This window comes from Dendrobates tinctorius, unplaced genomic scaffold (assembly GCF_039654945.1).
Source record: "Dendrobates tinctorius isolate UK_male_01 unplaced genomic scaffold, ASM3965494v1 ptg000136l, whole genome shotgun sequence".
NCBI classification, from domain to species: Eukaryota; Metazoa; Chordata; class Amphibia; order Anura; family Dendrobatidae; genus Dendrobates; species Dendrobates tinctorius.
Window position 1 is genome coordinate 7,461,320 of NW_027361804.1, and position 20,696 is coordinate 7,482,015.

A 20,696-nucleotide genomic window follows, 5' to 3' on the forward strand; every position below is an offset into this window, starting at 1 on the left:
AGAAATACTGAGACTGCTGTATATACAAAAGTCTTAGTGTCTCCTATGTGAGTTATCCTATGATGTATACATCACATGGGAAACACTGAGACTGCTCTATACACATTACATAGCAGAAACTGAGACTGCTGTTTAGACAACACATAGGAGACACAAACTACTGTATATACATCACATAGAATAAACTGAGACTGCTGTCTATACATCATATAGGAGACATTATGTGATGTATATACATCAGCCTCAATGTCTGCTACATGATGTATAGACAGCAGTCTCAGTTTCTTCTATGTGATGTATATACATCAGCCTCATACATCACATATACATCACATAGGAGACACTCAGACTGTTTTATACACATCACATAGGAGACACTGAAACTGCTGTATATGCCTCACATAGGAGACACCTAGACTACTGTGTGCATATATATATATATATATATATATATATCACATAGGTGACACTGAGAAGCTGTTGTATATACAGTACATCACCTAAGAGCCACTGAGACTTTTCTGTATATACATTACGTTACATAGGGAACATGATGCTGCTGTATCCACAATCCATAGGAAATATTGAGACTGCTGTAAGTGTATTCTAGTGTAACCTATGTGATGTATATAGATTATATAGGAGATACGAGACTGCTGTGTACATCATGCGATACACTGAGACTGTGGTATATAGACTCACTCAAACCCTAGAAACGCAAAGCTACGGGGCTACAGAGCGGCAATGGTGGGAGCGGGACAACCGAACAGAGCGTGTTAAATCCATCCTCAAATTAAGTCCTGAAGATTGCACTTTGGAGTCTCAGACGAAATCCAGTCTTCTGTGCGTGCACAGTTCTCTCTGCAAAAATGAAACAGCCGGAAGTTGAAAAACTGAGTCTGCGGCCCACTATGCGTTTAAGCATTGCAGTCCATTGGAAATCTGTCTTGGGCTGCATTAACAGCCATCTTGGGTAGTGTGTGGACCGCGGGCCGCAGGTTGCACACCCTTAGTGTAGACATTGCTGTGATAAACATTGATAAATATGAGAATATGCTCAGGAGCGGTCTTAGAGGTGTGGCCATTGTATTCAGGAGTGGGGCTTAAGTTTAAAAAGACCCACCAGAAAAGCTGAGGCCAAAAAATATTCAAAAGTCAGTGCAGTTTAAGTAAAACCAAAAAAAAAAAAAAATACAAATCACTTAGAAGAAAGAATGGTGAAAAAAAAAGCACAAACATCCCTAGTTAAGGTTTAGGTGCAGAGAGACACATCTGACCCTCACTTGTTCAGACCCTCGTGCTTCTTGGATCATGGTGGTTGGCAGGACCTTCTATAACAAGGGTCCACTCTTTCAGGCTATGGGCCCAACTTGTTTATTTAACAAAAAAATGAGAACTTAGAAAACTAGAAAGTAGATCCTTAACCCATCCTACTTGCCATTTTTTTATGGTTTTCTTATAATTTCAACCCACATAAAACACCATATAGTATACATCTTCCAAGATCGTTATTTAATACCAACATGGCTAGATGTTACCAGGGTCACTAAATACTGTCATGGGTCATCACGTCCTATCCAAACTAGACCACAGGACAGATACTGCCAATACCACTAGATACCACCAAGACCACTAGAAATTGCCAAGACCACCAGATATTGCCAAGACAACCAAATACTATTGGGACCACCAGAAATTGCCCAAATAACTAGATACTACAAGAACCACTGGAGACTGCATAGACCACTAGATACTACCACCACGTGCTTTTAAGACTGCTAGACACTACCGCAACCACTAAATGCTTCCAAGACCACTAGATTATATATCAGGACCACCAGAAACTGTCAAGACCACTAGATATTACAAGGACCACCAGATGTTTACAAGATCACTAAATACTACAACGACCACTAGAAACTGCCAAGACCACTATATCCGACGACCTGATAATGCCAAGACCAGTAGACGTTAGAACTACCAGCAGATATTATTAGCACCACCAGAAATTACCAACACCATTAGATCCTACAAGGACCACCACATGCTTCCAAGACCAGTAGATACTACCAGAAGTACTAGAAAATGACAAAGCTTCTAGCTACTACCAGGACCAACAGATGCTTCCAATAGCATTAGATACTACCAGAACATCAGAAACTGACGAGACGGCTAAATACTACCCAGGACCATCAGATACTTCCAAGATCGCTAGATACTACAACAATCACCAGATACTTCCAGGTCCACCAGAAACTGGAAAGACCAGTAGATACCACCAGGACCACCAAAAACTGCCAAGTCCACTAGATACTACAACAATCACCAGATACTTCCAGGTCCACCAGAAACTGCAAAGACCAGTAGATACTACCAGGACCACCAGAAGCTGCCAAGACCACTAGATACTACCAGGATCACAAGATGTTGTCAAGGCCAGTAGAAGTTAGACCGACCACCAGATACTATTGGACTTACAAAGACTATGAAATAATGCCAAGGACATCATAATCTACCATGTTTAATAAAGACCACTTGATATTTGCCAGTACTATGAGGTACTGTAAGGTCTACTACACATAACATAATATCAAAGTCGGACACTACCTTGATCAGGAGATGTTGCCAAAATGAGGAGAGAGTACTAAGACTATCAGACACTAGGACAATGAGATGAAAATCAAGGTAATCACGTTATCAGGTCCACCAAGGGAACATGGTATGTAGACTACTAGATACCACCAGGATAGTCAGCTGCTTTTAAGACTAGTAGAAACTACCAAGATCACTAGATACTATGAGAACTGTGAGAGAAACCCCAAAACAAGTCAGTGCAGTTTAAGTAAAACCAAGACACAAGAAATGAGAAGTGACGTGCAACAGTAGAATCCGACAGAAGGAACTTTATTGTAGAGTAAAAACTACAATCCAGAGTTTTCTGTGATCGACAGATCCCGAACGCGATGACGGAAAAGTTACCACATCTAAAAGTCACCATATTTACAAGCAGAGATGTAACCGGCCGTCCTGCAGCTCCATCTCCCCCTCTCCCCTCTTGCACATTAGTAGAGACCAAGAGTCCTGAGCATCATCCTCTCCACGCCGGTCATCTGATAGCCGTTCTTGTTAGCTGGAAATGTAAAGGATGGAGTTAGAAATATGCAAATCCCGAGGTAAGCCTCGATATCTAGGACAGCACGATGTAAACCAATGTGGCCGCCATTGCTGCTCCTACAGAGGTTACCACTTACATGTTCATCATGGAAAGTCTGCCAGTTAACTGCTAAACTAGGACTAATTCCCAGAATGCACTGAAGTAAATATGACCCCTCGGGGGCGGCGTAGAGTGGTGTGATGTCATCAGGAGGCGGAGCTAGTGCCACAACTATATGTCATCTAGACTACATCAGGTCTATATATATGACCAGAAGGGATGAATGTCTTACCGTATGCAGAGCTGCTGAATCCCCACCTGTAGAGGGAGGGACACAGGATTAGATACACAGCTCATCTGCTGCATCACACAGGATAGGATTAGATACAGCAGCTCAGAAGCCACAGGTCCTATACTAACCAGTCCCAGCATCCGTTGGGGTTGGACAAGTTGGACTTGGCCTGAGGATACAGGATGATGAAGTTGTTCAGATCGGCCACCTGGTTGTACCCGGTGTATCTGGCGTATTTGTCACCAAGTTTTTCCCTGTAAAACAAAAAGAAATGTGTCTTGTAATTATGCATCATCTGCACCGAAAACTGCTATGAAACTACAACTCCCAGGATACACAGAGACCACGACCTAAAAGGGATGTGTCATCAGAACGTGAACTATTCTTTAGATGATGTGATGTCACAGCTCACCTCCTCCCCCTCCTGTAATGACTGATAACACCTTTATGTACAGTAGATAACAGGATTCACTATTCACAATAGGTAATGTCACAGCTCACCTCCTTCTCGTAATATAATGACTGATAACACCTCTACATACAGCAGATAACACAGGATCCATTATTCACAATAGGCGATATCACCGCTCACCTCCTCCCCCTCTTGTACAATGACTGATAACACCTCTATATACAGTAGGTAACATTGGATCCATCATTCAGCACAGATAATATCACAGCTCACCTCCTCCCCCTCCTGTACAATGACTGATAACAGCTCTATATACAGTAGGTAACATTGGATCCATCATTCAGCATAGATGATGTCACAGCTCACCTCCTCCCCTTCCCTTCACAATCCCCTTTGCCCAGATTACAGTTTGCCCAGTTCATACTTGTATCTCAGTCAGTCTTTTGCTTCTAATGTCTCTGTACAGAACATGAAGTACGAGTCCAACAAATCATGTCAGGGCTGTTCTCACCTTCCTTGCAGGCAGCCGTGGAAGACAATATGGAGTTTGCATTCTGAAAAAAAAAATACAAATCACTTAGAAGAAAGAATGGTAAAAAAAAAGCACAAACATCCCTAGTTAAGGTTTAGGTGCAGAGGGACACATCTGACCCTCACTTGTTCAGACCCTCGTGCTTCTTGGATCATGGTGGTTGGCAGGACCTTCTATAACAAGGGTCCACTCTTTCAGGCTATGGGCCCAACTTGTTTATTTAACAAAAAATGAGAACTTAGAAAACTAGAAAGTAGACCCTTAACCCATCCTACTTGCCATTTTTTTATGGTTTTCTCATAATTTCAACCCACATAAAACACCATATAGTATACATCTTCCAAGATCGTTATTTAATACCAACATGGCTAGATGTTACCAGAGTCACTGAATACTGTCATGGGTCATCACGTCCTATCCAAACTAGACCACAGGACAGATACTGCCAAGACCACTAGATACCACCAAGACCACTAGAAATTGCCAAGACCACCAGATATTGCCAAGACAACCGAATACTATTGGGACCACCAGAAATTGCTCAAATAACTAGATACTACAAGAACCACTAGAGACTGCATAGACCACTAGATACTACCACCAGATGCTTTTAAGACTGCTAGATACTACCGCAACCACTAAATGCTTCCAAGACCACTAGATTATATATCAGGACCACCAGAAACTGTCAAGACCACTAGATATTACAAGGACCACCAGATGTTTACAAGATCACTAAATACTACAACGACCACCAGAAACTGCCAAGACCACTATATCCGACGACCTGATAATGCCAAGACCAGTAGACGTTAGAACTGCCAGCAGATATTATTAGCGCCACCAGAAATTACCAAGACCACTAGATCCTACTGGGTCGCCCTCCCAGGGCTGTGGGGTACTCGGTATCGGGCCGGTGTCAGGGAGATGTGTCACAGCAGCAGTGACCCGGTCCGTGGCCCTGGGCGCCCAAATCAAGGGTGGTTTTCGTGGTTAATGGAATTGTTCGTGACGCCACCTGTGGTGTTCGGCAAAGGAGGTGTTAAGCCGACGCTGCATGCAGATCCGCTGGGACTGATAGTGTGGTGCAGCAAAGATGGTGCAGCTCCCCACAGGTGGAGCTGTAGTCCCAGGGCAGTGTAGATGTGATTGGCACGGGGATGTAGCAGTGCCGACAGGGTAGGAAGCAGACAAGACACAGCGGGGTGAAATTTCTGTACCTTTACTTGATAACTGCAGACCAGGGTCCTGATTACAGATGGTAACAGAGCAGGCTAGCCTGGAAGCAACTCAGGGATTCTCGCTCACAGAAGGGCTGTGCAGTCTCCTTCCTAGCGCCTTGTAGTGTGAAGCACTCCAGTACTTAGTTACTCTAGAGTTCCTCCTGTCAGATGTTCTCAAGAACCTTACTTGCACGGCAGACAGCTGTAGCCTATCTCGGGGGCTCCTTTCTCCTGAGTCCCGGCTCTCTATCCAAGCTGCTGTTGTGCCTCAAGTCTTAGATGGGAGCAGGGCATTTACAGCTTCCTACTCCTCTGGTGTCTGTTGCAGGACCTTTAGTATCCATACAACCATGGAGACCAGGCTCCAGTTCATGCGCTCTCAAGCTGAGGGAGCTCTCCTTCCTAGCTCAACCTCCAGCTTCTCTCTCCACGTCTGCACACTTCACCCCCCGCAGACTAACTACTCCTTCCTCCTGGCCCACAGAGAACTCCTCCCCTTAATCCTGGTTCAGAGTTACCCCTGCTGGCCTGGAGTGGAACTGTGTTGCATGTATGGATTGACTGTGAGAGAGACCCATCATTGCCTCCAAGCCTGGCATTACCCTCCCCTGGAGGAAGGCAAAGCCACTGTGGTGGCCATACTCCTGGGGGCGCCACATTACCAGGACCACCACATGCTTTCAAGACCAGTAGATACTACCAGAAGTACTAGAAAATGACAAACCTTCTAGCTACTACCAGGACCAGCAGATGCTTCCAATACCATTAGATACTACCAGAACATCAGAAACTGCCGAGACCGCTAAATACTACCCAGGACCATCAGATACTTCCAAGACCGCTAGATACTACAACAATCACCTGATACTTCCAGGTCCACCAGAAACTGCCAAGACCTGTAGATAAAACCAGGACCACCAAAAACTGCCAAGTCCACTAGATACTACAACAATAACCAGATACTGTACTTCCAGGTCCACCAGAAACTGCAAAGACCAGTAGATACTACCAGGACCACCAGAAGCTGCCAAGACCACTAGATACTACCAGGATCACAAGATGTTGTCAAGGCCAGTAGAAGTTAGACCGACCACCAGATACTATTGGACTGACAAAGACTATAAAATAATGCCAAGGACATCATAATCTACCATGTTTAATAAAGACCACTTGATGTTTGCCAGTACTATGAGGTACTGTAAGGTCTACTACACATAACATAATATCAAAGTTGGACACTACCTTGATCAGGAGATGTTGGCAAAATGAGGAGAGAGTACTAAGACTATCAGACACTAGGACAATGAGATGAAAATCAAGGTAATCACGTTATCAAGTCCACAAAGGGAACATGGTATGTAGACTACTAGATACCACCAGGATAGTCAGCTGCTTTTAAGACTAGTAGAAACTACCAAGATCACCAGATACTATGAGAACTGTGAGAGAAACCCCAAAACAAGACCATGAGATACTACCAGGACAATCAGATACTGTTTTAGGCTTCTGATAACCACATTCCACCAGGGACTCTAGACACTATCAAAGTTATAAGACACTGCAAAGACCATAAGATACTGTCACAACTATCAGATACTACCAGAACCATAGGCTAAAACACTATGGGCTAAAAAACCATGGTGTAAAACAATGACCAGAAGATACTATCAGGACAAACAGATACAACCAGGATCATTAAATAACACAAACACCATCAGATGCTACCAGGAGGAGCAAATATTACAAATAACATCAAGCAACACCAGGGTCAACACAAGACATTTACATGTCCGCCACAATTCAAACCACCAGTCACTGTGTCGCGGTGGTAGCACACACACATTCCCAACGCCGTGCTACTAACTGTGTTTGCTGCTCTGTTCCTCCCAGTGTCAGGCTGCCTGCCCTGAGTCTGCATGCTGAAGTCCTTGTCTCGTTTTCCATCTTTCTGACTTGGCTGGTTTACGCATTGTGTCTGACCTCTCCACTCCTTACCCTGGCTATGCATAGTGAAACTGTTCTGCCTGCCCCGTCCTCTGAACGTCTGACTACGCTTCTGTATCGCCTTTCTGTACCTCGTATACCTGCTCTCGCCCCTGGGTTAGCTGCTGCAGGTCCGGGGACTGCCCTGGAGTGACAACTGATTACTACCTGCAGCAAAGCCTATCCTCACCACCAAATGTAGTAACTTAGTCATGCCACTCCAGTGGAAGCCCGACCCATGGCCCAGTGATTCCACACCCATCGCCATCACATTCTGCCACCAAAGTCAATCCCTTACGCGCTCCACTCTGGCATGATGAAGGAACGTAGACATATCCAGCAGTGTCCATTCCGTAAGTTGAAGGAGCAGCAAGTTTAAAGAATTCGACCTGGTCAAACAAGATCAGCTGCAAGACAAAAGACAGAGAGAGTTGAAGAATTCTGAAGGACAGGAATGAATAACTAACGTCTTTTAAGGTCTCTCAGACAGACCAGATACAGAGGCTTTCCACCTACAAGTATTAGTGTGGCAGTAAGAGACAGAAAAAGTCCTGCTAAGACTCTGCCTCTGTCTCTGTCAACTATTTAGCGCCTTTATATACTGTGGGTAGATATTGTAGATTTCAACCAATAATCATTAGTGATAAATTTGTGGATAATGATGAAGAATAGTTAAAGCCAATAAGATTTCCAATTAGCACCAAGTACTCTGCTTCTTCTTCCTAAGGAAAGGGGTTGTCTTCAATAGTTGCTCTTTAAGGGGCTATACTGTGAATCATGGTTCCCTGGATAGATAAGCAACTGTTTTTGGAAGAAGGCAACCATAACCATTGCCCACCACACATGCGTCTATCGATCCTCTTTTAGCTTCATTAAGCAGTGCAGAAACTGTTCATAGGACTCATTGCTCTGTTTCATACGAATGTGGAAGAGTCCTTTTTTGTTATGAGATAGATGAGGGACTGACTTCATTTCGGTACCTAATCTGGACTTCTATGGAGGTAGATCCCGCTTAATCAACAAAAAAAAGTTCCAGAACAACCACAAAATTAGAACGATGGAGGCGGTCTCTTTTTCATAGGTGGATTAGAAATCTCAACATCAAGGTTTTACATTTAAATCTGGGATAAACTAAACTTCCTGATAGAGAATCTAGGTATTTTGGGTAGAGTTGTTTCTCGAAATGCTAAGTCAGACACAATCCTTCTGATAGAACTTTTTACCTGTCCAGTAAATGCTGCTCCGCTGCTTGGTTTCTGTGATGAGAAAAAGGGCAGAAATATAAGTAATACAGCTTTGTCTCAACATAGACCTTCAAATCATACAGAGATCGAAGACCTCCTCACCTGCAGCCCCCCTCCATAGATATGATTGAGAGCCTCATAAGCCCCATTATAGTTACAGTTGTTGATGTAATCGAGGTTTGTTGACTCGCAGACTCCTCCGTAGCTGTCCGTGGGCTGTAAGCAACCATAAATACCAGAAATCATTAACTACATTACTCACGAATGTTCATTCAACGGTAATGAAAAGAAGCTTATCCCAAAAGGAAATATAATTAATTCAACCTGGAGTGTCCCTCAATAGGTTCCACCCAATGTCAACCCCATTAGCGCATAGATATAGGCGGATACGACTCTCACCATTCCATGCTGAGCAGCAACGTCGTACACAGTCTTGAGAGCTCCGGAACTGGTGATGTAGGATGCGTAATATTCCTCCAACTTTTTCACCACACCTAAAATAAACAATAGTGGATCATTTGGCATCACCTACAAATAAGGTTCCTTCACCTAGAAGTAGCTCCTCACATGCTGCTCCCATGCAGAAGGAAATAATCTAAAAAAAAAGTGGTCCAGACCAGACAAATCTGTCTGAAGAATAGTAGAAGAAACTACAAAATAAACCATAGACACTTCATAGAACTTTGAGGGTCTACTCATTGCCCAAAAGGAAATTAATAAACCCTGGTATCTTATCGGGGTTGATTGTATATAGGCAGCCCTAAGACAATTAAGGGTTACCTCTTCCACTACAAGTAGATGATGGACTCCAATGGCAGACGTCTACGTGAATAGCAGATATTCTAGGGTATACACTCAGCTAAAATTGGTTGCCCATGGTTGGGTCAAAGAAGACTAAAAATGCATCTTTATTATTTTACTCACCTGGAACTACTATAGTATCACGTGTTCCAGAAAAGATGTACACTCTGCTGTTGGCGAGGTTGGACAAGGGGTCGAGGAGTCCACTGTTGGCGTACGTTTGAGTCTTGGACTTCAATGTGGCGACGTTGATGCTTGCGGGTAGTTTCATACAAGCATTAGTTGCAGTGAGCATGTTTCCTTGTGCACAATAGTATGGTCCTGTGGGGACATCGAAAGAGAAGGTATCATCAGAAAGAACCTTACCTATATAATAGCATAAAAGTGTGACATTCCCTTGAAGGATATTCTTTGTACCTCCAGCAAAGAGGCCAGCTCCAATGACTCGTTTAGACTGGGCAACATGGAACTGGTTAGCCATGTAGGATCCCGAGGACAGTCCAGATACAGACAAAGCACTTTCGAGATTGTACTTGGCTGTCAAAAGAAATATTAAGTTTAGGACACGGCATTTAGAAGCAGAACCATTTCACTTCGGGTATTGAAATTGACTATTCCTTCTAAACACAGAAAAATATAACCTACCAAGCTTTGACTGCCCATAGCAGATGCCAACCAGAGAGAGCAAGATGATGAAAGCCTTCATGTTTTCTGCCTTAGGATTCTTTGAGGAGAAAGTCCTGGCTAATGAAAGAGATATAGGGTTTTATATAACGGTCAAAACAAGTCTCAACCTTGTCGCGATAAGGACCTGATTTGAAGTCCTTGAAAAACATCTGTGTGAGCAGCTTTAGCTTTAAATATAGGTTCATTCTGATATAAGATTGAGGAAAGTAAACAAATAATCCATACTCATTAAAGGCACATTAATCTTTTCTGTCATGGGGTTGATAAAACAAATTTGAAAGCAACCAGGAAATTTTAGTTTAACAGAAATTGTTTTTTTTTTAATGAGTTAAGATATCTCAAGTTCTTTGTAGGTTGTTATAGTCCATGAAACTTTTCCAGTAAATATTTACAGTATGAACTATTCCTTTTCTATTACATGGTATAGCTACCGACATAGCATAAAACCATAACAAAGGTTAAATTCTATTCACAATTAGCAAATAGAGGATTTTTGAAGGATATATCACAATTGCAAAGTAGCTGGATTTGTTATTTTGTTACTTTTTTTGTATATATATAGCAGAACAGGCATGTGGTATGATCCCATTGCGGTTCCATGTTAGTAATTCCTAACTTATACCTATCCATGATATCTTAAAGAGAAAAATGTAATTGCATTTCATAAATTATAGCCAAATCTATAACGATGTTCATTACTACTATACTCAGAGTGTGTATTAAATCTGGCAGCATCAATATTATTTCAACTCCTATTTTGGTGAAACAATTATCTTGTTTGATTACACTCATATTTTACTCATAATCAGTAAAAAGAGACCTGTTGTAAAGGTTAATTTCACCCATAAAATGTGCACTTAATTTATTTTTCTGTGTTTTTGTGATAGAGTAGGTGTGTGGTTTGATCCCATTGCGGTTCCCTTTATGTACCTCAGACCTTATATCTGTACATAATAAATCTACAGCAATGAGCGAAATATACTTAATATTGACTGATCAATGTTCTTCATCATCTACTTACCCTTCTGTGGCCTCCTGTATATATAGAGCTCTTCAAGCCTCCTTTTATGCTAGCTGATTGACTGAATTGGTAATACAACAGTCTATTAATACCTACCCAACCTTGGATCTAAAAATACAATGCATTATATAGTGCATTTTTATTACAATTTAACTGGTCCTGCTAACACACAGATAATTATCTGATCCCTTCCTTGTAAACTGATCCATATTAGATGTGCACCATTAGGTTGTTGTTGGCTTTGTCTTGTATTGGTATATGTCTTTACAAGAAGGATATATCAGGATCACCACTCTATATATTTTTCAGGCAAGCTCTGAAGAAAAACCTTATAGAGGGCCTCCAGATGTACAATTTATTTTTTCTGTCTTAAGTGATGGAGAAGTCAAAAACTTGAGCTCAGTATCCCACTAAGTGAAGAATACATACAATTTGCAACTCCATCACAACTGGTTCAATAGTGGTCTGGGCTGGAAGAGCGAAGGAGGAGACTGTCTTTTCTAGGTAAGATGGAATTTCACTGTTGCAACCTATTATTTGCCGCTGGCAAATAGGTAGAAAAGGAAGCGAGGAGATCAGAAGGGGACACGTCAGTCTACCTCCTTGGTCAGCCAATCATAAAGCTCCAATCCCAAGTGTAAAAAAATAAAAAATAAAATAAAATAATAAAGACTATTAACTAAATATATCTGTCTCATGAGGAGGTAAGCTGAAAATTACCTCCAATTTCCTCTTGAAAAAAATATATTAAAATTCAGATACATTTGAGACTTGGAACATCTTTTTTTTCCATTATTTATATTTTTAAATGTTTACTATATTGAAAAAAAAAAAAAATAGAAAAAAAAAAATCTTCCCATGTGAACCATTCCATAGAGAAACAAATACTGAGCAGGTGTAACGAGGCCACCATACATTGCTCCTTATCTGTAAATTACAACCTTGATGGCCTCATTAATGAGATACCAATTCCACGCTTTTGATAACTTGCAGTCAGACCCCACTGATCCCAAGAACGGAGCCTTAAAATGCCTTGTCCAAATGTACCGTTGACCGCTCATGTGCACCACCGCTCCGTTCTTTCTTTATGGGACGGCTGCCACCCTACTCGCTGTGGTCATCGACCTGATCTCCACAGTCGCGGGCTGTCTCGCTAAGCTGCCTTTTGTAGCATTTCCAACACTGCTACATCCTCCTGTTGCTGTTAAGTCTCCAACTGGCTATAGTAAGGCACGGCCACTTCCTACAGGCATTTAGCCCCATCTTGTCCTGCAGAGTTGAGATCCTCTTGCCTATCCCCAAGCGGCAGGGATTTTATTAATTTTATTAGACAGCTCTTCCACCACTCCTCGCCTGATCTAAGGTTCTAGTTCAGTCTCTGTCTAGATTCTTGTAAAGGTCTGTCTTGTTTTGTCTCTCCTATTTTCTGACCCGACTTGACTACCTGTTTATCCTAACCTCTCCGCTCCTGACCTCGGCTACATATATTGAAGCCGTGCTGCCTGCCCTGACCTAGGATTGTCTGACCACGTCTTTGCCTCATTACACCTGTACTTCGTACCCATGTCTCTGACCTTCTGGTCAGCTGCTGCAGACCTGGGAACTGCCCTGGAGTGGTGCATGGTGGCTACCGTCAACCAGGTCTATCCCCACCATCAGAAGCTCTAGTGAATACCTGATAGTCACGACCCTCCAGGGTAAGCCCGTCACGTGGTGCAGTGGGTTTTCACCCACCAGTGTTACAGTTCGATCACGCCATTGACCCGGCTGACAATTCAGAACCCATAATTCCATAATTCCCAAGTCTAATGTGCAAGTATTATACAAGGAGGTCTGCTCTCAACAAGGATGGCAGGACTAGATGATTCAGGCTATCAATATGATGGCAACCCGGTTGTAGGGTCATTCTGCCGCCATGTCCTCCGCCTCAACGATGTCTCACCAACCCTCCTCAGGACTGTCAGTTTTCTCGATGAAACTGCCTAAAGCCTGTTTCTGGTGGAATTGCCAAGCTTCAGCTTCCACTTCCTTCCTGCTATAATGGAGATTCCAGGGAGAGCCGCAGCTCCATTAAACTATGTCTTATCCATTTCAAACTGTGCATTCACCTCTTTTCTTCTGACCAAGATAATCTAATAGATAAAAAAAGGGAGACACAAAGCGCAATAGTGTCTTATCCGATAGTAAGTTAGCACTTTTTAAGTAGGAAGCTGCTCACCTGGTATTAGGTGGTTAAAGCACATGTAGGAAAGGCTGCCGCAGATCCACAGGTCGGTCAATGACCCGACAATACCATACACTGAAGAGAAGATGTGGATTCCAGTCCCCGCTGGCCAAATAATAGATTTCCAAGACGTAGAAACAGTTATGAAGTGGTTTAATCGATGCGCTTCAGGGTGAATACCACCCCTTCCTCAGGAAAATACCACATACCATATATAGCTTCAGTTTTGCACCACCCCGATCCCAACAAGCAGTTTCTCATGGAGGTAGAAGCCTCTTCTATTAGTGCTGGGGCAGTGCTCCTGCAAAGATCTTCTTTGGGGAAGTCTGTCTCTCACGATTTTTTTCTCCAAAATGTTTTTGCCGGCCGAGTGTAACTATACCACTGGGGATCGTGAGCTTCTGGCCAATAAGATGGTGCTCGAGGAAGGGCGACATCTACTGGAGGGCACAAGCTCTCTGGAAGTAATATGCACGTGCTTCTCACAAAATTAGGATGTCATCAAAAAGTTAATTTAATTCAGTTCTTCAATACAAAAAGTGTCTGACTTCTGGACATGTCAGGTCAGCAGTCTTCCCCATGATTGTGGAGCTAAACAGACTAAGGAACCTTTATAAACACTTAGGAGCCTTTACAGGTGTTTATTGTTAATTATTCTAATTTACTGAGATAATGACTTTTGGGTTTTCATTGGCTGTAAGCCATAATCATCAACATTACCAGAAATAAACATGTGAAATAGATCACTCTGTGTGTAATGACGCTATAGAATAGAGGAGAGTCACTTCTTGTATTGAAGAACTGAAATAAATTCACTTTTTGATGATATTCTAATTTTGGGAGAAGCATCTGAACATGGACCATGAAAATCTGACCTTCCTTCAGTCCACCCAGCGATTAAATCCTCGTCAAGCCAAGGAGGCACTCTTTCGCTCTTTTCACGTAACTCAAATTACTCTTCCATCCTGGAAAGTATGTCAAAGCAGATCCTCTGTCTTGATCCTTTGATGTGACCGATTCTCTGGAGGATCCTCAGCACATCATTGACCTGGACAGGATTATTGAAACAGCTCTGGTACTTTTAAAAGACATTCCTTCAGGCAAGACTTTTGTCCCTACTGCTAGGACAAGGGGAATTAGGTGCTGGGGACACGACGTTGGCTGGTCATATGGGCATATGCATATCTACTGAGCCAATTGCTCTCCACTTCTGATGGTCCTTGCTGGTAAAGAATGTCCGGGACTTTGTAACGGCCTGTCCACAACATTGCAGATGCAAGTCTTCCAGGATTTAATCACAGACCTGCCTGTCTCTGAAGGCTGCAACACCCTCTGGGTCATGGTGGATCGGTTCTCTAGGATGGCTCGCTTCTTTTCACTGGTCGGCCTTCCCATCGCACTTAGGCTCACCATGCAGTTCTTCCAGCTTGTATTTAGTCTCCATGGCCTTCCTCTCCACATAGTCTCTGACCATGGAATTCACTTCACTTCAAAAGTCTTAAAAACGCTTTGCAAGCTGATGAGCATACAGCTGGATTTTTCCTCTTCCTCCACGTACCATCCACAGTTCAAAAGGCAAGTGGTATGGGTTAAACAGATTTTTGAAAATAACCTTCACCACTTTATCTCTGCCCATCAAGATGACTCCGTACAACATCGCCTCTCGGCGGAAGTTTCCTACATCAACCACATTGGAGAGTCTTCCACAATTTCTCCATTCTTCATTGTATACTCCCAGCCTCCTCAAGTGCGCTCTCCTATGTTTACTCCTCAGTAACATAGCTACCGGAGGAACAGAGGGTGCGGTCACCCTGGGCGCCGAGCTCAGAGGAGCCCACCCGGAGCTATGCAACCCTTAACTGTATCGGCGTGCAGAGGCGCCAATACAGTTAATCTCCATGGCAGAGCAGAGAGACACAATCTCCCCGCACTACCGCGCTGTTCTGTAGACCACAGAATGTTTTACCCTGCGGTCTACAGAACGTCCGAGGCGCCAACGCACGTGAAGGAGGCCACATTCCCGACTTCGTGAGGTCATAAAGCCTCGCGGGAACTCTGTCATAGCAGCAAAGCACACACAGGATGTCAGTGTGTGGGTTTGCCGGAGCCTCGTGTTTGTAGTGGAGCTGTGGAGACATCATAGGTCGGGATCACACATGCGACAAAACACGGCCGAGACTCACATGTTAATACCCGGCACTCGGGAGCGGAGCGTGCGGCTGCATGTATTGCTATGTGGCCGCACGCTCTGATCCGAGTGGCGGCGGCAGTTACGGGAATTAACATGCGAGACTTGGCCTTGTTTGTCCCATGTGTGATCCCGACCATACTCTGTATAAGGGAGGTGTGGGCCCACCATACTGTGTATAGAGAAGCTGTACATTGGGGGACACAAAGGACATTATTAAAAGTTAGGTGGGCACTTAAGAATTATTGTTATAAGGGCACTTACATAATTGTGGCCGTCAAAGGGATACAATGTGGACACTTATCAAGGGGCATTAATATTTCCTAGGGAGAAATTTTACCATCTACAGCAGAAGACACAAAGGAGGCATTATTATATGGGGAGCTAAGAGGAGCGCTGTTATTGTGTCAAACTACAGGTGCAGTAATAAGGACACGTGAGCAGCGGCTCAGTATTGTGGTAATAGTAGGATCACGCATTTGTGCAGGTTGGGGAAAGATGAGGACGGTCCTGGAAATATGACAAATCAGATGTGTCTTTGTTGTAATCTCTGCAGACCAGTGGTGACTGGAAGAAACTGCCATGTCGGTCTGGGCCAGGTGGAAAAGACGGGAAAAGTGATCGATTCCATCAGAACGTCAGCTGTAAGTTGCACGTATAACTGTAGGGTAATCACTACTATAATACTGCTCCTATGTACAAGAATATAATTACTATAACACTGCCCCTATATACAAGAATATAACTACCATAATACTGCCCCTATGTACAAGAACATAACTACTATAATACTGCCCCCTATATACAAGAATATAACTACTATAATACTGCTCCTGTGTACAAGAATATAACTACTATAATACTGCTCCTATGTATAAGAATATAACTACTATAATACTGACCCTATGTACAAGAATATAACTAGTATAATACTGCTCCCTATGTACAAGACTATAACTACTATAATACTGCCCCTATGTACAAGAATATAACTACTAGAATACTGCCCTATGTACAAGAATATAACTACTATAATACTGCTCCTATGTACAAGAATATAACTACTATAATACTGCTCCTATGTACAAGAATATAATTACTATAATACTGCCCCTATATACAAGAATATAACTACTATAATACTGCTCCTATGTACAAGAAAATAACTACTATAATACTGCTCCTATGTACAAGAATATAACTACTATAATACTGCCCCCATATACAAGAATATAACTACTATAATACTGCTCCTATGTACAAGAATATAACTACTATAATACTGCCCCCTATGTACAAGAATATAACTACTATAATACTGCTCCTATGTACACAAATATGACTACTATAATACTGCCTTCTATGTACAAGAATATAACAACTATAATACTGCCCCTATGTACAAGAATATAACTACTAGCATACTGCACCCTATCTACAAGAATACAACTACTATAATACTGCCCCCATGTACAAGAATATTACTATAATACTGCCCCTATGTACAAGAATATAACTACTATAATACTGCCCCTATATACAAGAATATAACTACTATAATACTGCCCCCTTTCTACAAGAAAATAACTACTATAATACTGCCCCCTATGTTCAAGAATATAACTACTATAATACTGCCCCTATGTACAAGAATATAACTACTATAATACTGCTCCTATGTACAAGAATATAACTACTATAATACTGCCCCTATGTACAAGAATATAACTACTATAATACTGCCCCTATGAACAAGAATATAACTACTATAATACTGCCCATATGTACAAGAATATAACTACTATAATACTGCCCATATGTACAAGAATATAACTACTATAATACTGCCCATATGTACAAGAATATAGCTACTATAATACTGCTCCTATGTACAAGAATATAACTACTATAATACTGCTCCTATGTACAAGAATATAACTACTATAATACTGCTCCTATGTACAAGAATATAACTACTATAATACTGCCCCTATGTACAAGAATATAACTACTATAATACTGTCTCCTATGTACAAGAATATAACTACTATAATACTGCTCCTATGTACAAGAATATAACTACTATAATACTGCCCCTATGTACAAGAATATAACTACTATAATACTGCCCCTATGTACAGTCATGGCCAAAAGTATTGACACCCCTGCAATTCTGTCAGATAATACTCAGTTTCTTCCTGAAAATGATTGCAAACACAAATTCTTTGGTATTATTATCTTCATTTAATTTGTCTTAAATGAAAAAACACAAAAAGAATTGTCCTAAAGCCAAATTGGATATAATTCCACAACAAACATAAAAAAGAGGGTGGACAAAAGTATTGGCACTGTTCGAAAAATCATGTGATACTTCTCTAATTTGTGTAATTAACAGCACCTGTAACTTACCTGTGGCACCTAACAGGTGTTGGCAATAACTAAATCACACTTGCAGCCAGTTGACATGGATTAAAGTTGACTCAACCTCTGTCCTGTGTCCTTGTGTGTACCACATTGAGCTTGGAGAAAAGAAAGAAGACCAAAGAACTGTCTGAGGACTTGAGAAACCAAACTGTGAGGAAGCATGAGCAATCTCAAGGCTACAAGTCCATCTCCAAAGACCAGAATGTTCCTGTGTCTACCGTGCGCAGTGTCATCAAGAAGTGTAAAGCCCATGGCACTGTGGCTAACCTCCCTAGATGTGGACGGAAAAGAAAAATTGACAAGAGATTTCAACGCAAGATTGTGCGGATGTTGGATAAAGAACCTCAACTAACATCCAAACAAGTTCAAGCTGCCCTGCAGTCCGAGGGTACAATAGTGTCAACCCGTACTATCCGTCGGTGTCTGAATGAAAAGGGACTGTATGGTAGGAGACCCAGGAAGACCCCACTTCTTACCCCGAGACATAAAAAAGCCAGGCTGGAGTTTGCCAAAACTTACCTGAAAAAGCCTAAAATGTTTTGGAAGAATGTTCTCCGGTCAGATGAGACAAAAGTAGAGCTTTTTGGGCAAAGGCATCAACATAGAGTTTACAGGAGAAAAAAAGAGGCATTCAAAGAAAAGAACACGGTCCCTACAGTCAAACATGGCGGAGGTTCCCTGATGTTTTGGGGTTGCTTTGCTGCCTCTGACACTGGACTGCTTGACCGTGTGCATGGCATTATGAAGTCTGAAGACTACCAACAAATTTTGCAGCTTAATGTAGAACCTGCAGGGCACAAATCAGATTATCTAAAGCTGAAAATGAGCTGAGGCTTGCAAGAGATGTCAAAAGCAATAATAAAGGATTTTGGGGATATGTCAAAAGTAAAAGAAAAGTCAAAGATGCTATAGGATTTTTACAGGATGAAAATGATGAAATGGTAAGACAGGATGTTGAGAAGGCTGAACTTTTAAATTCCTATTTTGCATCTGTTTTCTCTCAGAAAGGAAATGCAACATCAACTGTTATTCACTGTCCTATTAAGGGAATAGAAAAATCCAGGATATCTATAAACAGATAGTGAGTAAACACTTAGCTAACCTAAATGAATTCAAGTCTCCAGGTCCAGATGAATTACACCCCAGAGTACTGAAGGAGATAGCAGAAGAAATTTTTGAACCCCTCTCCATAATCTTTTAAAATTCTTGGAGAACAGGAGAAGTGCCAGAAGACTGGAGAAGAGCAAATGTTGTTCCTATCTTCAAAAAGGGGAAGAAGGTGGACCCAGGAAACTATAGGCCGGTGAGTCTGACTTCTATACCAGGAAAGATCTTTGAACAAATTATTAAACAACATGTATGTCAATACCTGGATAAGAATGAAGTGATTAAACAGAGTCAGCATGGGTTTGTAACTAATAAGTCATGTCAGACTAACTTAATTTCCTTCTATGACGGTATCACTGATTGGGTGGATCAAGGAAATGCTGTAGATATAGTATATCTTGACTTCAGCAAAGCATTTGACAAAGTCTCTCATACAATCCTTATTGAAAAAATGACTAAGTATGGAATGGACAAGGCAACTGTTAGGTGGATTCATAACTGGCTTAGTGATCGGACCCAAAGAGTGGTTGTAAATGGCTGCACATCCAGTTGGAAGAATGTCTCAAGTGGGGTACCACAGGGCTCTGTCCTGGGCCCTGTATTGTTCAACATCTTTATCAATGATTTAGATGAAGGAATTGAGGGTAAACTGATTAAATTTGCTGATGACACAAAGCTAGGAGGGATAGCTAATACTAGAGAGGAGAGAGGATTCAAAAAGATTTAAATAAACTGGAGAAGTGGGCAGCAACTAACAGAATGGTTTTTAACAGGGAGAAATACAAAGTACTACATCTGGGCAATAAAAATGAAAAAAGCATATATAGAATGGGAGGAATAGGGCTAAGTGACAGCACATGTGAAAAAGACTTGGGTATACTAATAGATCACAGACTGAATATGAGTCAACAGTGTGATGCAGCAGCAAAAAAGGCAAATGCAATTCTAGGATGTATTAACAGAAGCATACAGTCTAGATCACGTGAAGTCATTATTTCCCTCTACTCCTCTTTGGTCAGACCTCATCTGGAATATTGTGTCCAGTTTTGGGCACCACATTTTAAAAAAGACATCAACAAACTGGAGCAAGTTCAGAAAAGAGCGACCAGAATGGTGACCGGTCTGCAAACCCTGTCTTATGAGGAAAGGTTGCAGGATTTGGGAATGTTTAGTTTGCAAAAGAGAAGACTGAGAGGAGACTTAATAGCTGTCTACAAATATCTAAAGGGCTGTCACATTGTAGAAGGATCAACTTTATTCTCATTTGCACAAGGAAAGACTAGAAGCAATGGGATGAAACTGAATGGGAGGAGACACAGATTAGATATTAGAAAAAACTTTTTGACAGTTAGAGTGATCAATGAGTGGAACAGGCTGCCACGAGAAGTGGTGAGTTCTCCTTCA

General features: G+C 41.9%; 1 protein-coding gene across 1 annotated transcript; it reads right to left on the minus strand.

The window, feature by feature from the left end:
* Positions 1 to 2,985: 2,985 nt before the first annotated feature.
* Positions 2,986 to 8,000, minus strand: LOC141048570 (uncharacterized). Its single transcript, XM_073544287.1, has 5 exons — positions 7,895 to 8,000; positions 4,370 to 4,412; positions 3,575 to 3,700; positions 3,447 to 3,472; positions 2,986 to 3,130 (listed from the first exon to the last, which is right to left on the minus strand). The coding sequence occupies exons 1-5, from the start codon at positions 7,944 to 7,946 to the stop codon at positions 3,063 to 3,065; spliced, it is 315 nt and encodes a 104-aa protein (XP_073400388.1). The 5' UTR covers positions 7,947 to 8,000; the 3' UTR covers positions 2,986 to 3,062.
* Positions 8,001 to 20,696: the final 12,696 nt, after the last annotated feature.

Bases quoted from the DNA above. Each gene is read 5' to 3' on its own strand.
- LOC141048570 (XM_073544287.1), bottom strand. From the start codon at position 7,946: ATGGACACTGCTGGATATGTCTACGTTCCTTCATCATGCCAGAGTGGA. The intron at 4,413-7,894 runs GTAAGGGATTGA...TTTTTTTTTCAG, and splicing joins ATCATGCCAGAGTGGAGCGC to AATGCAAACTCCATATTGTC. The intron at 3,131-3,446 runs GTAAGACATTCA...TTACATTTCCAG, and splicing joins ATTCAGCAGCTCTGCATACG to CTAACAAGAACGGCTATCAG.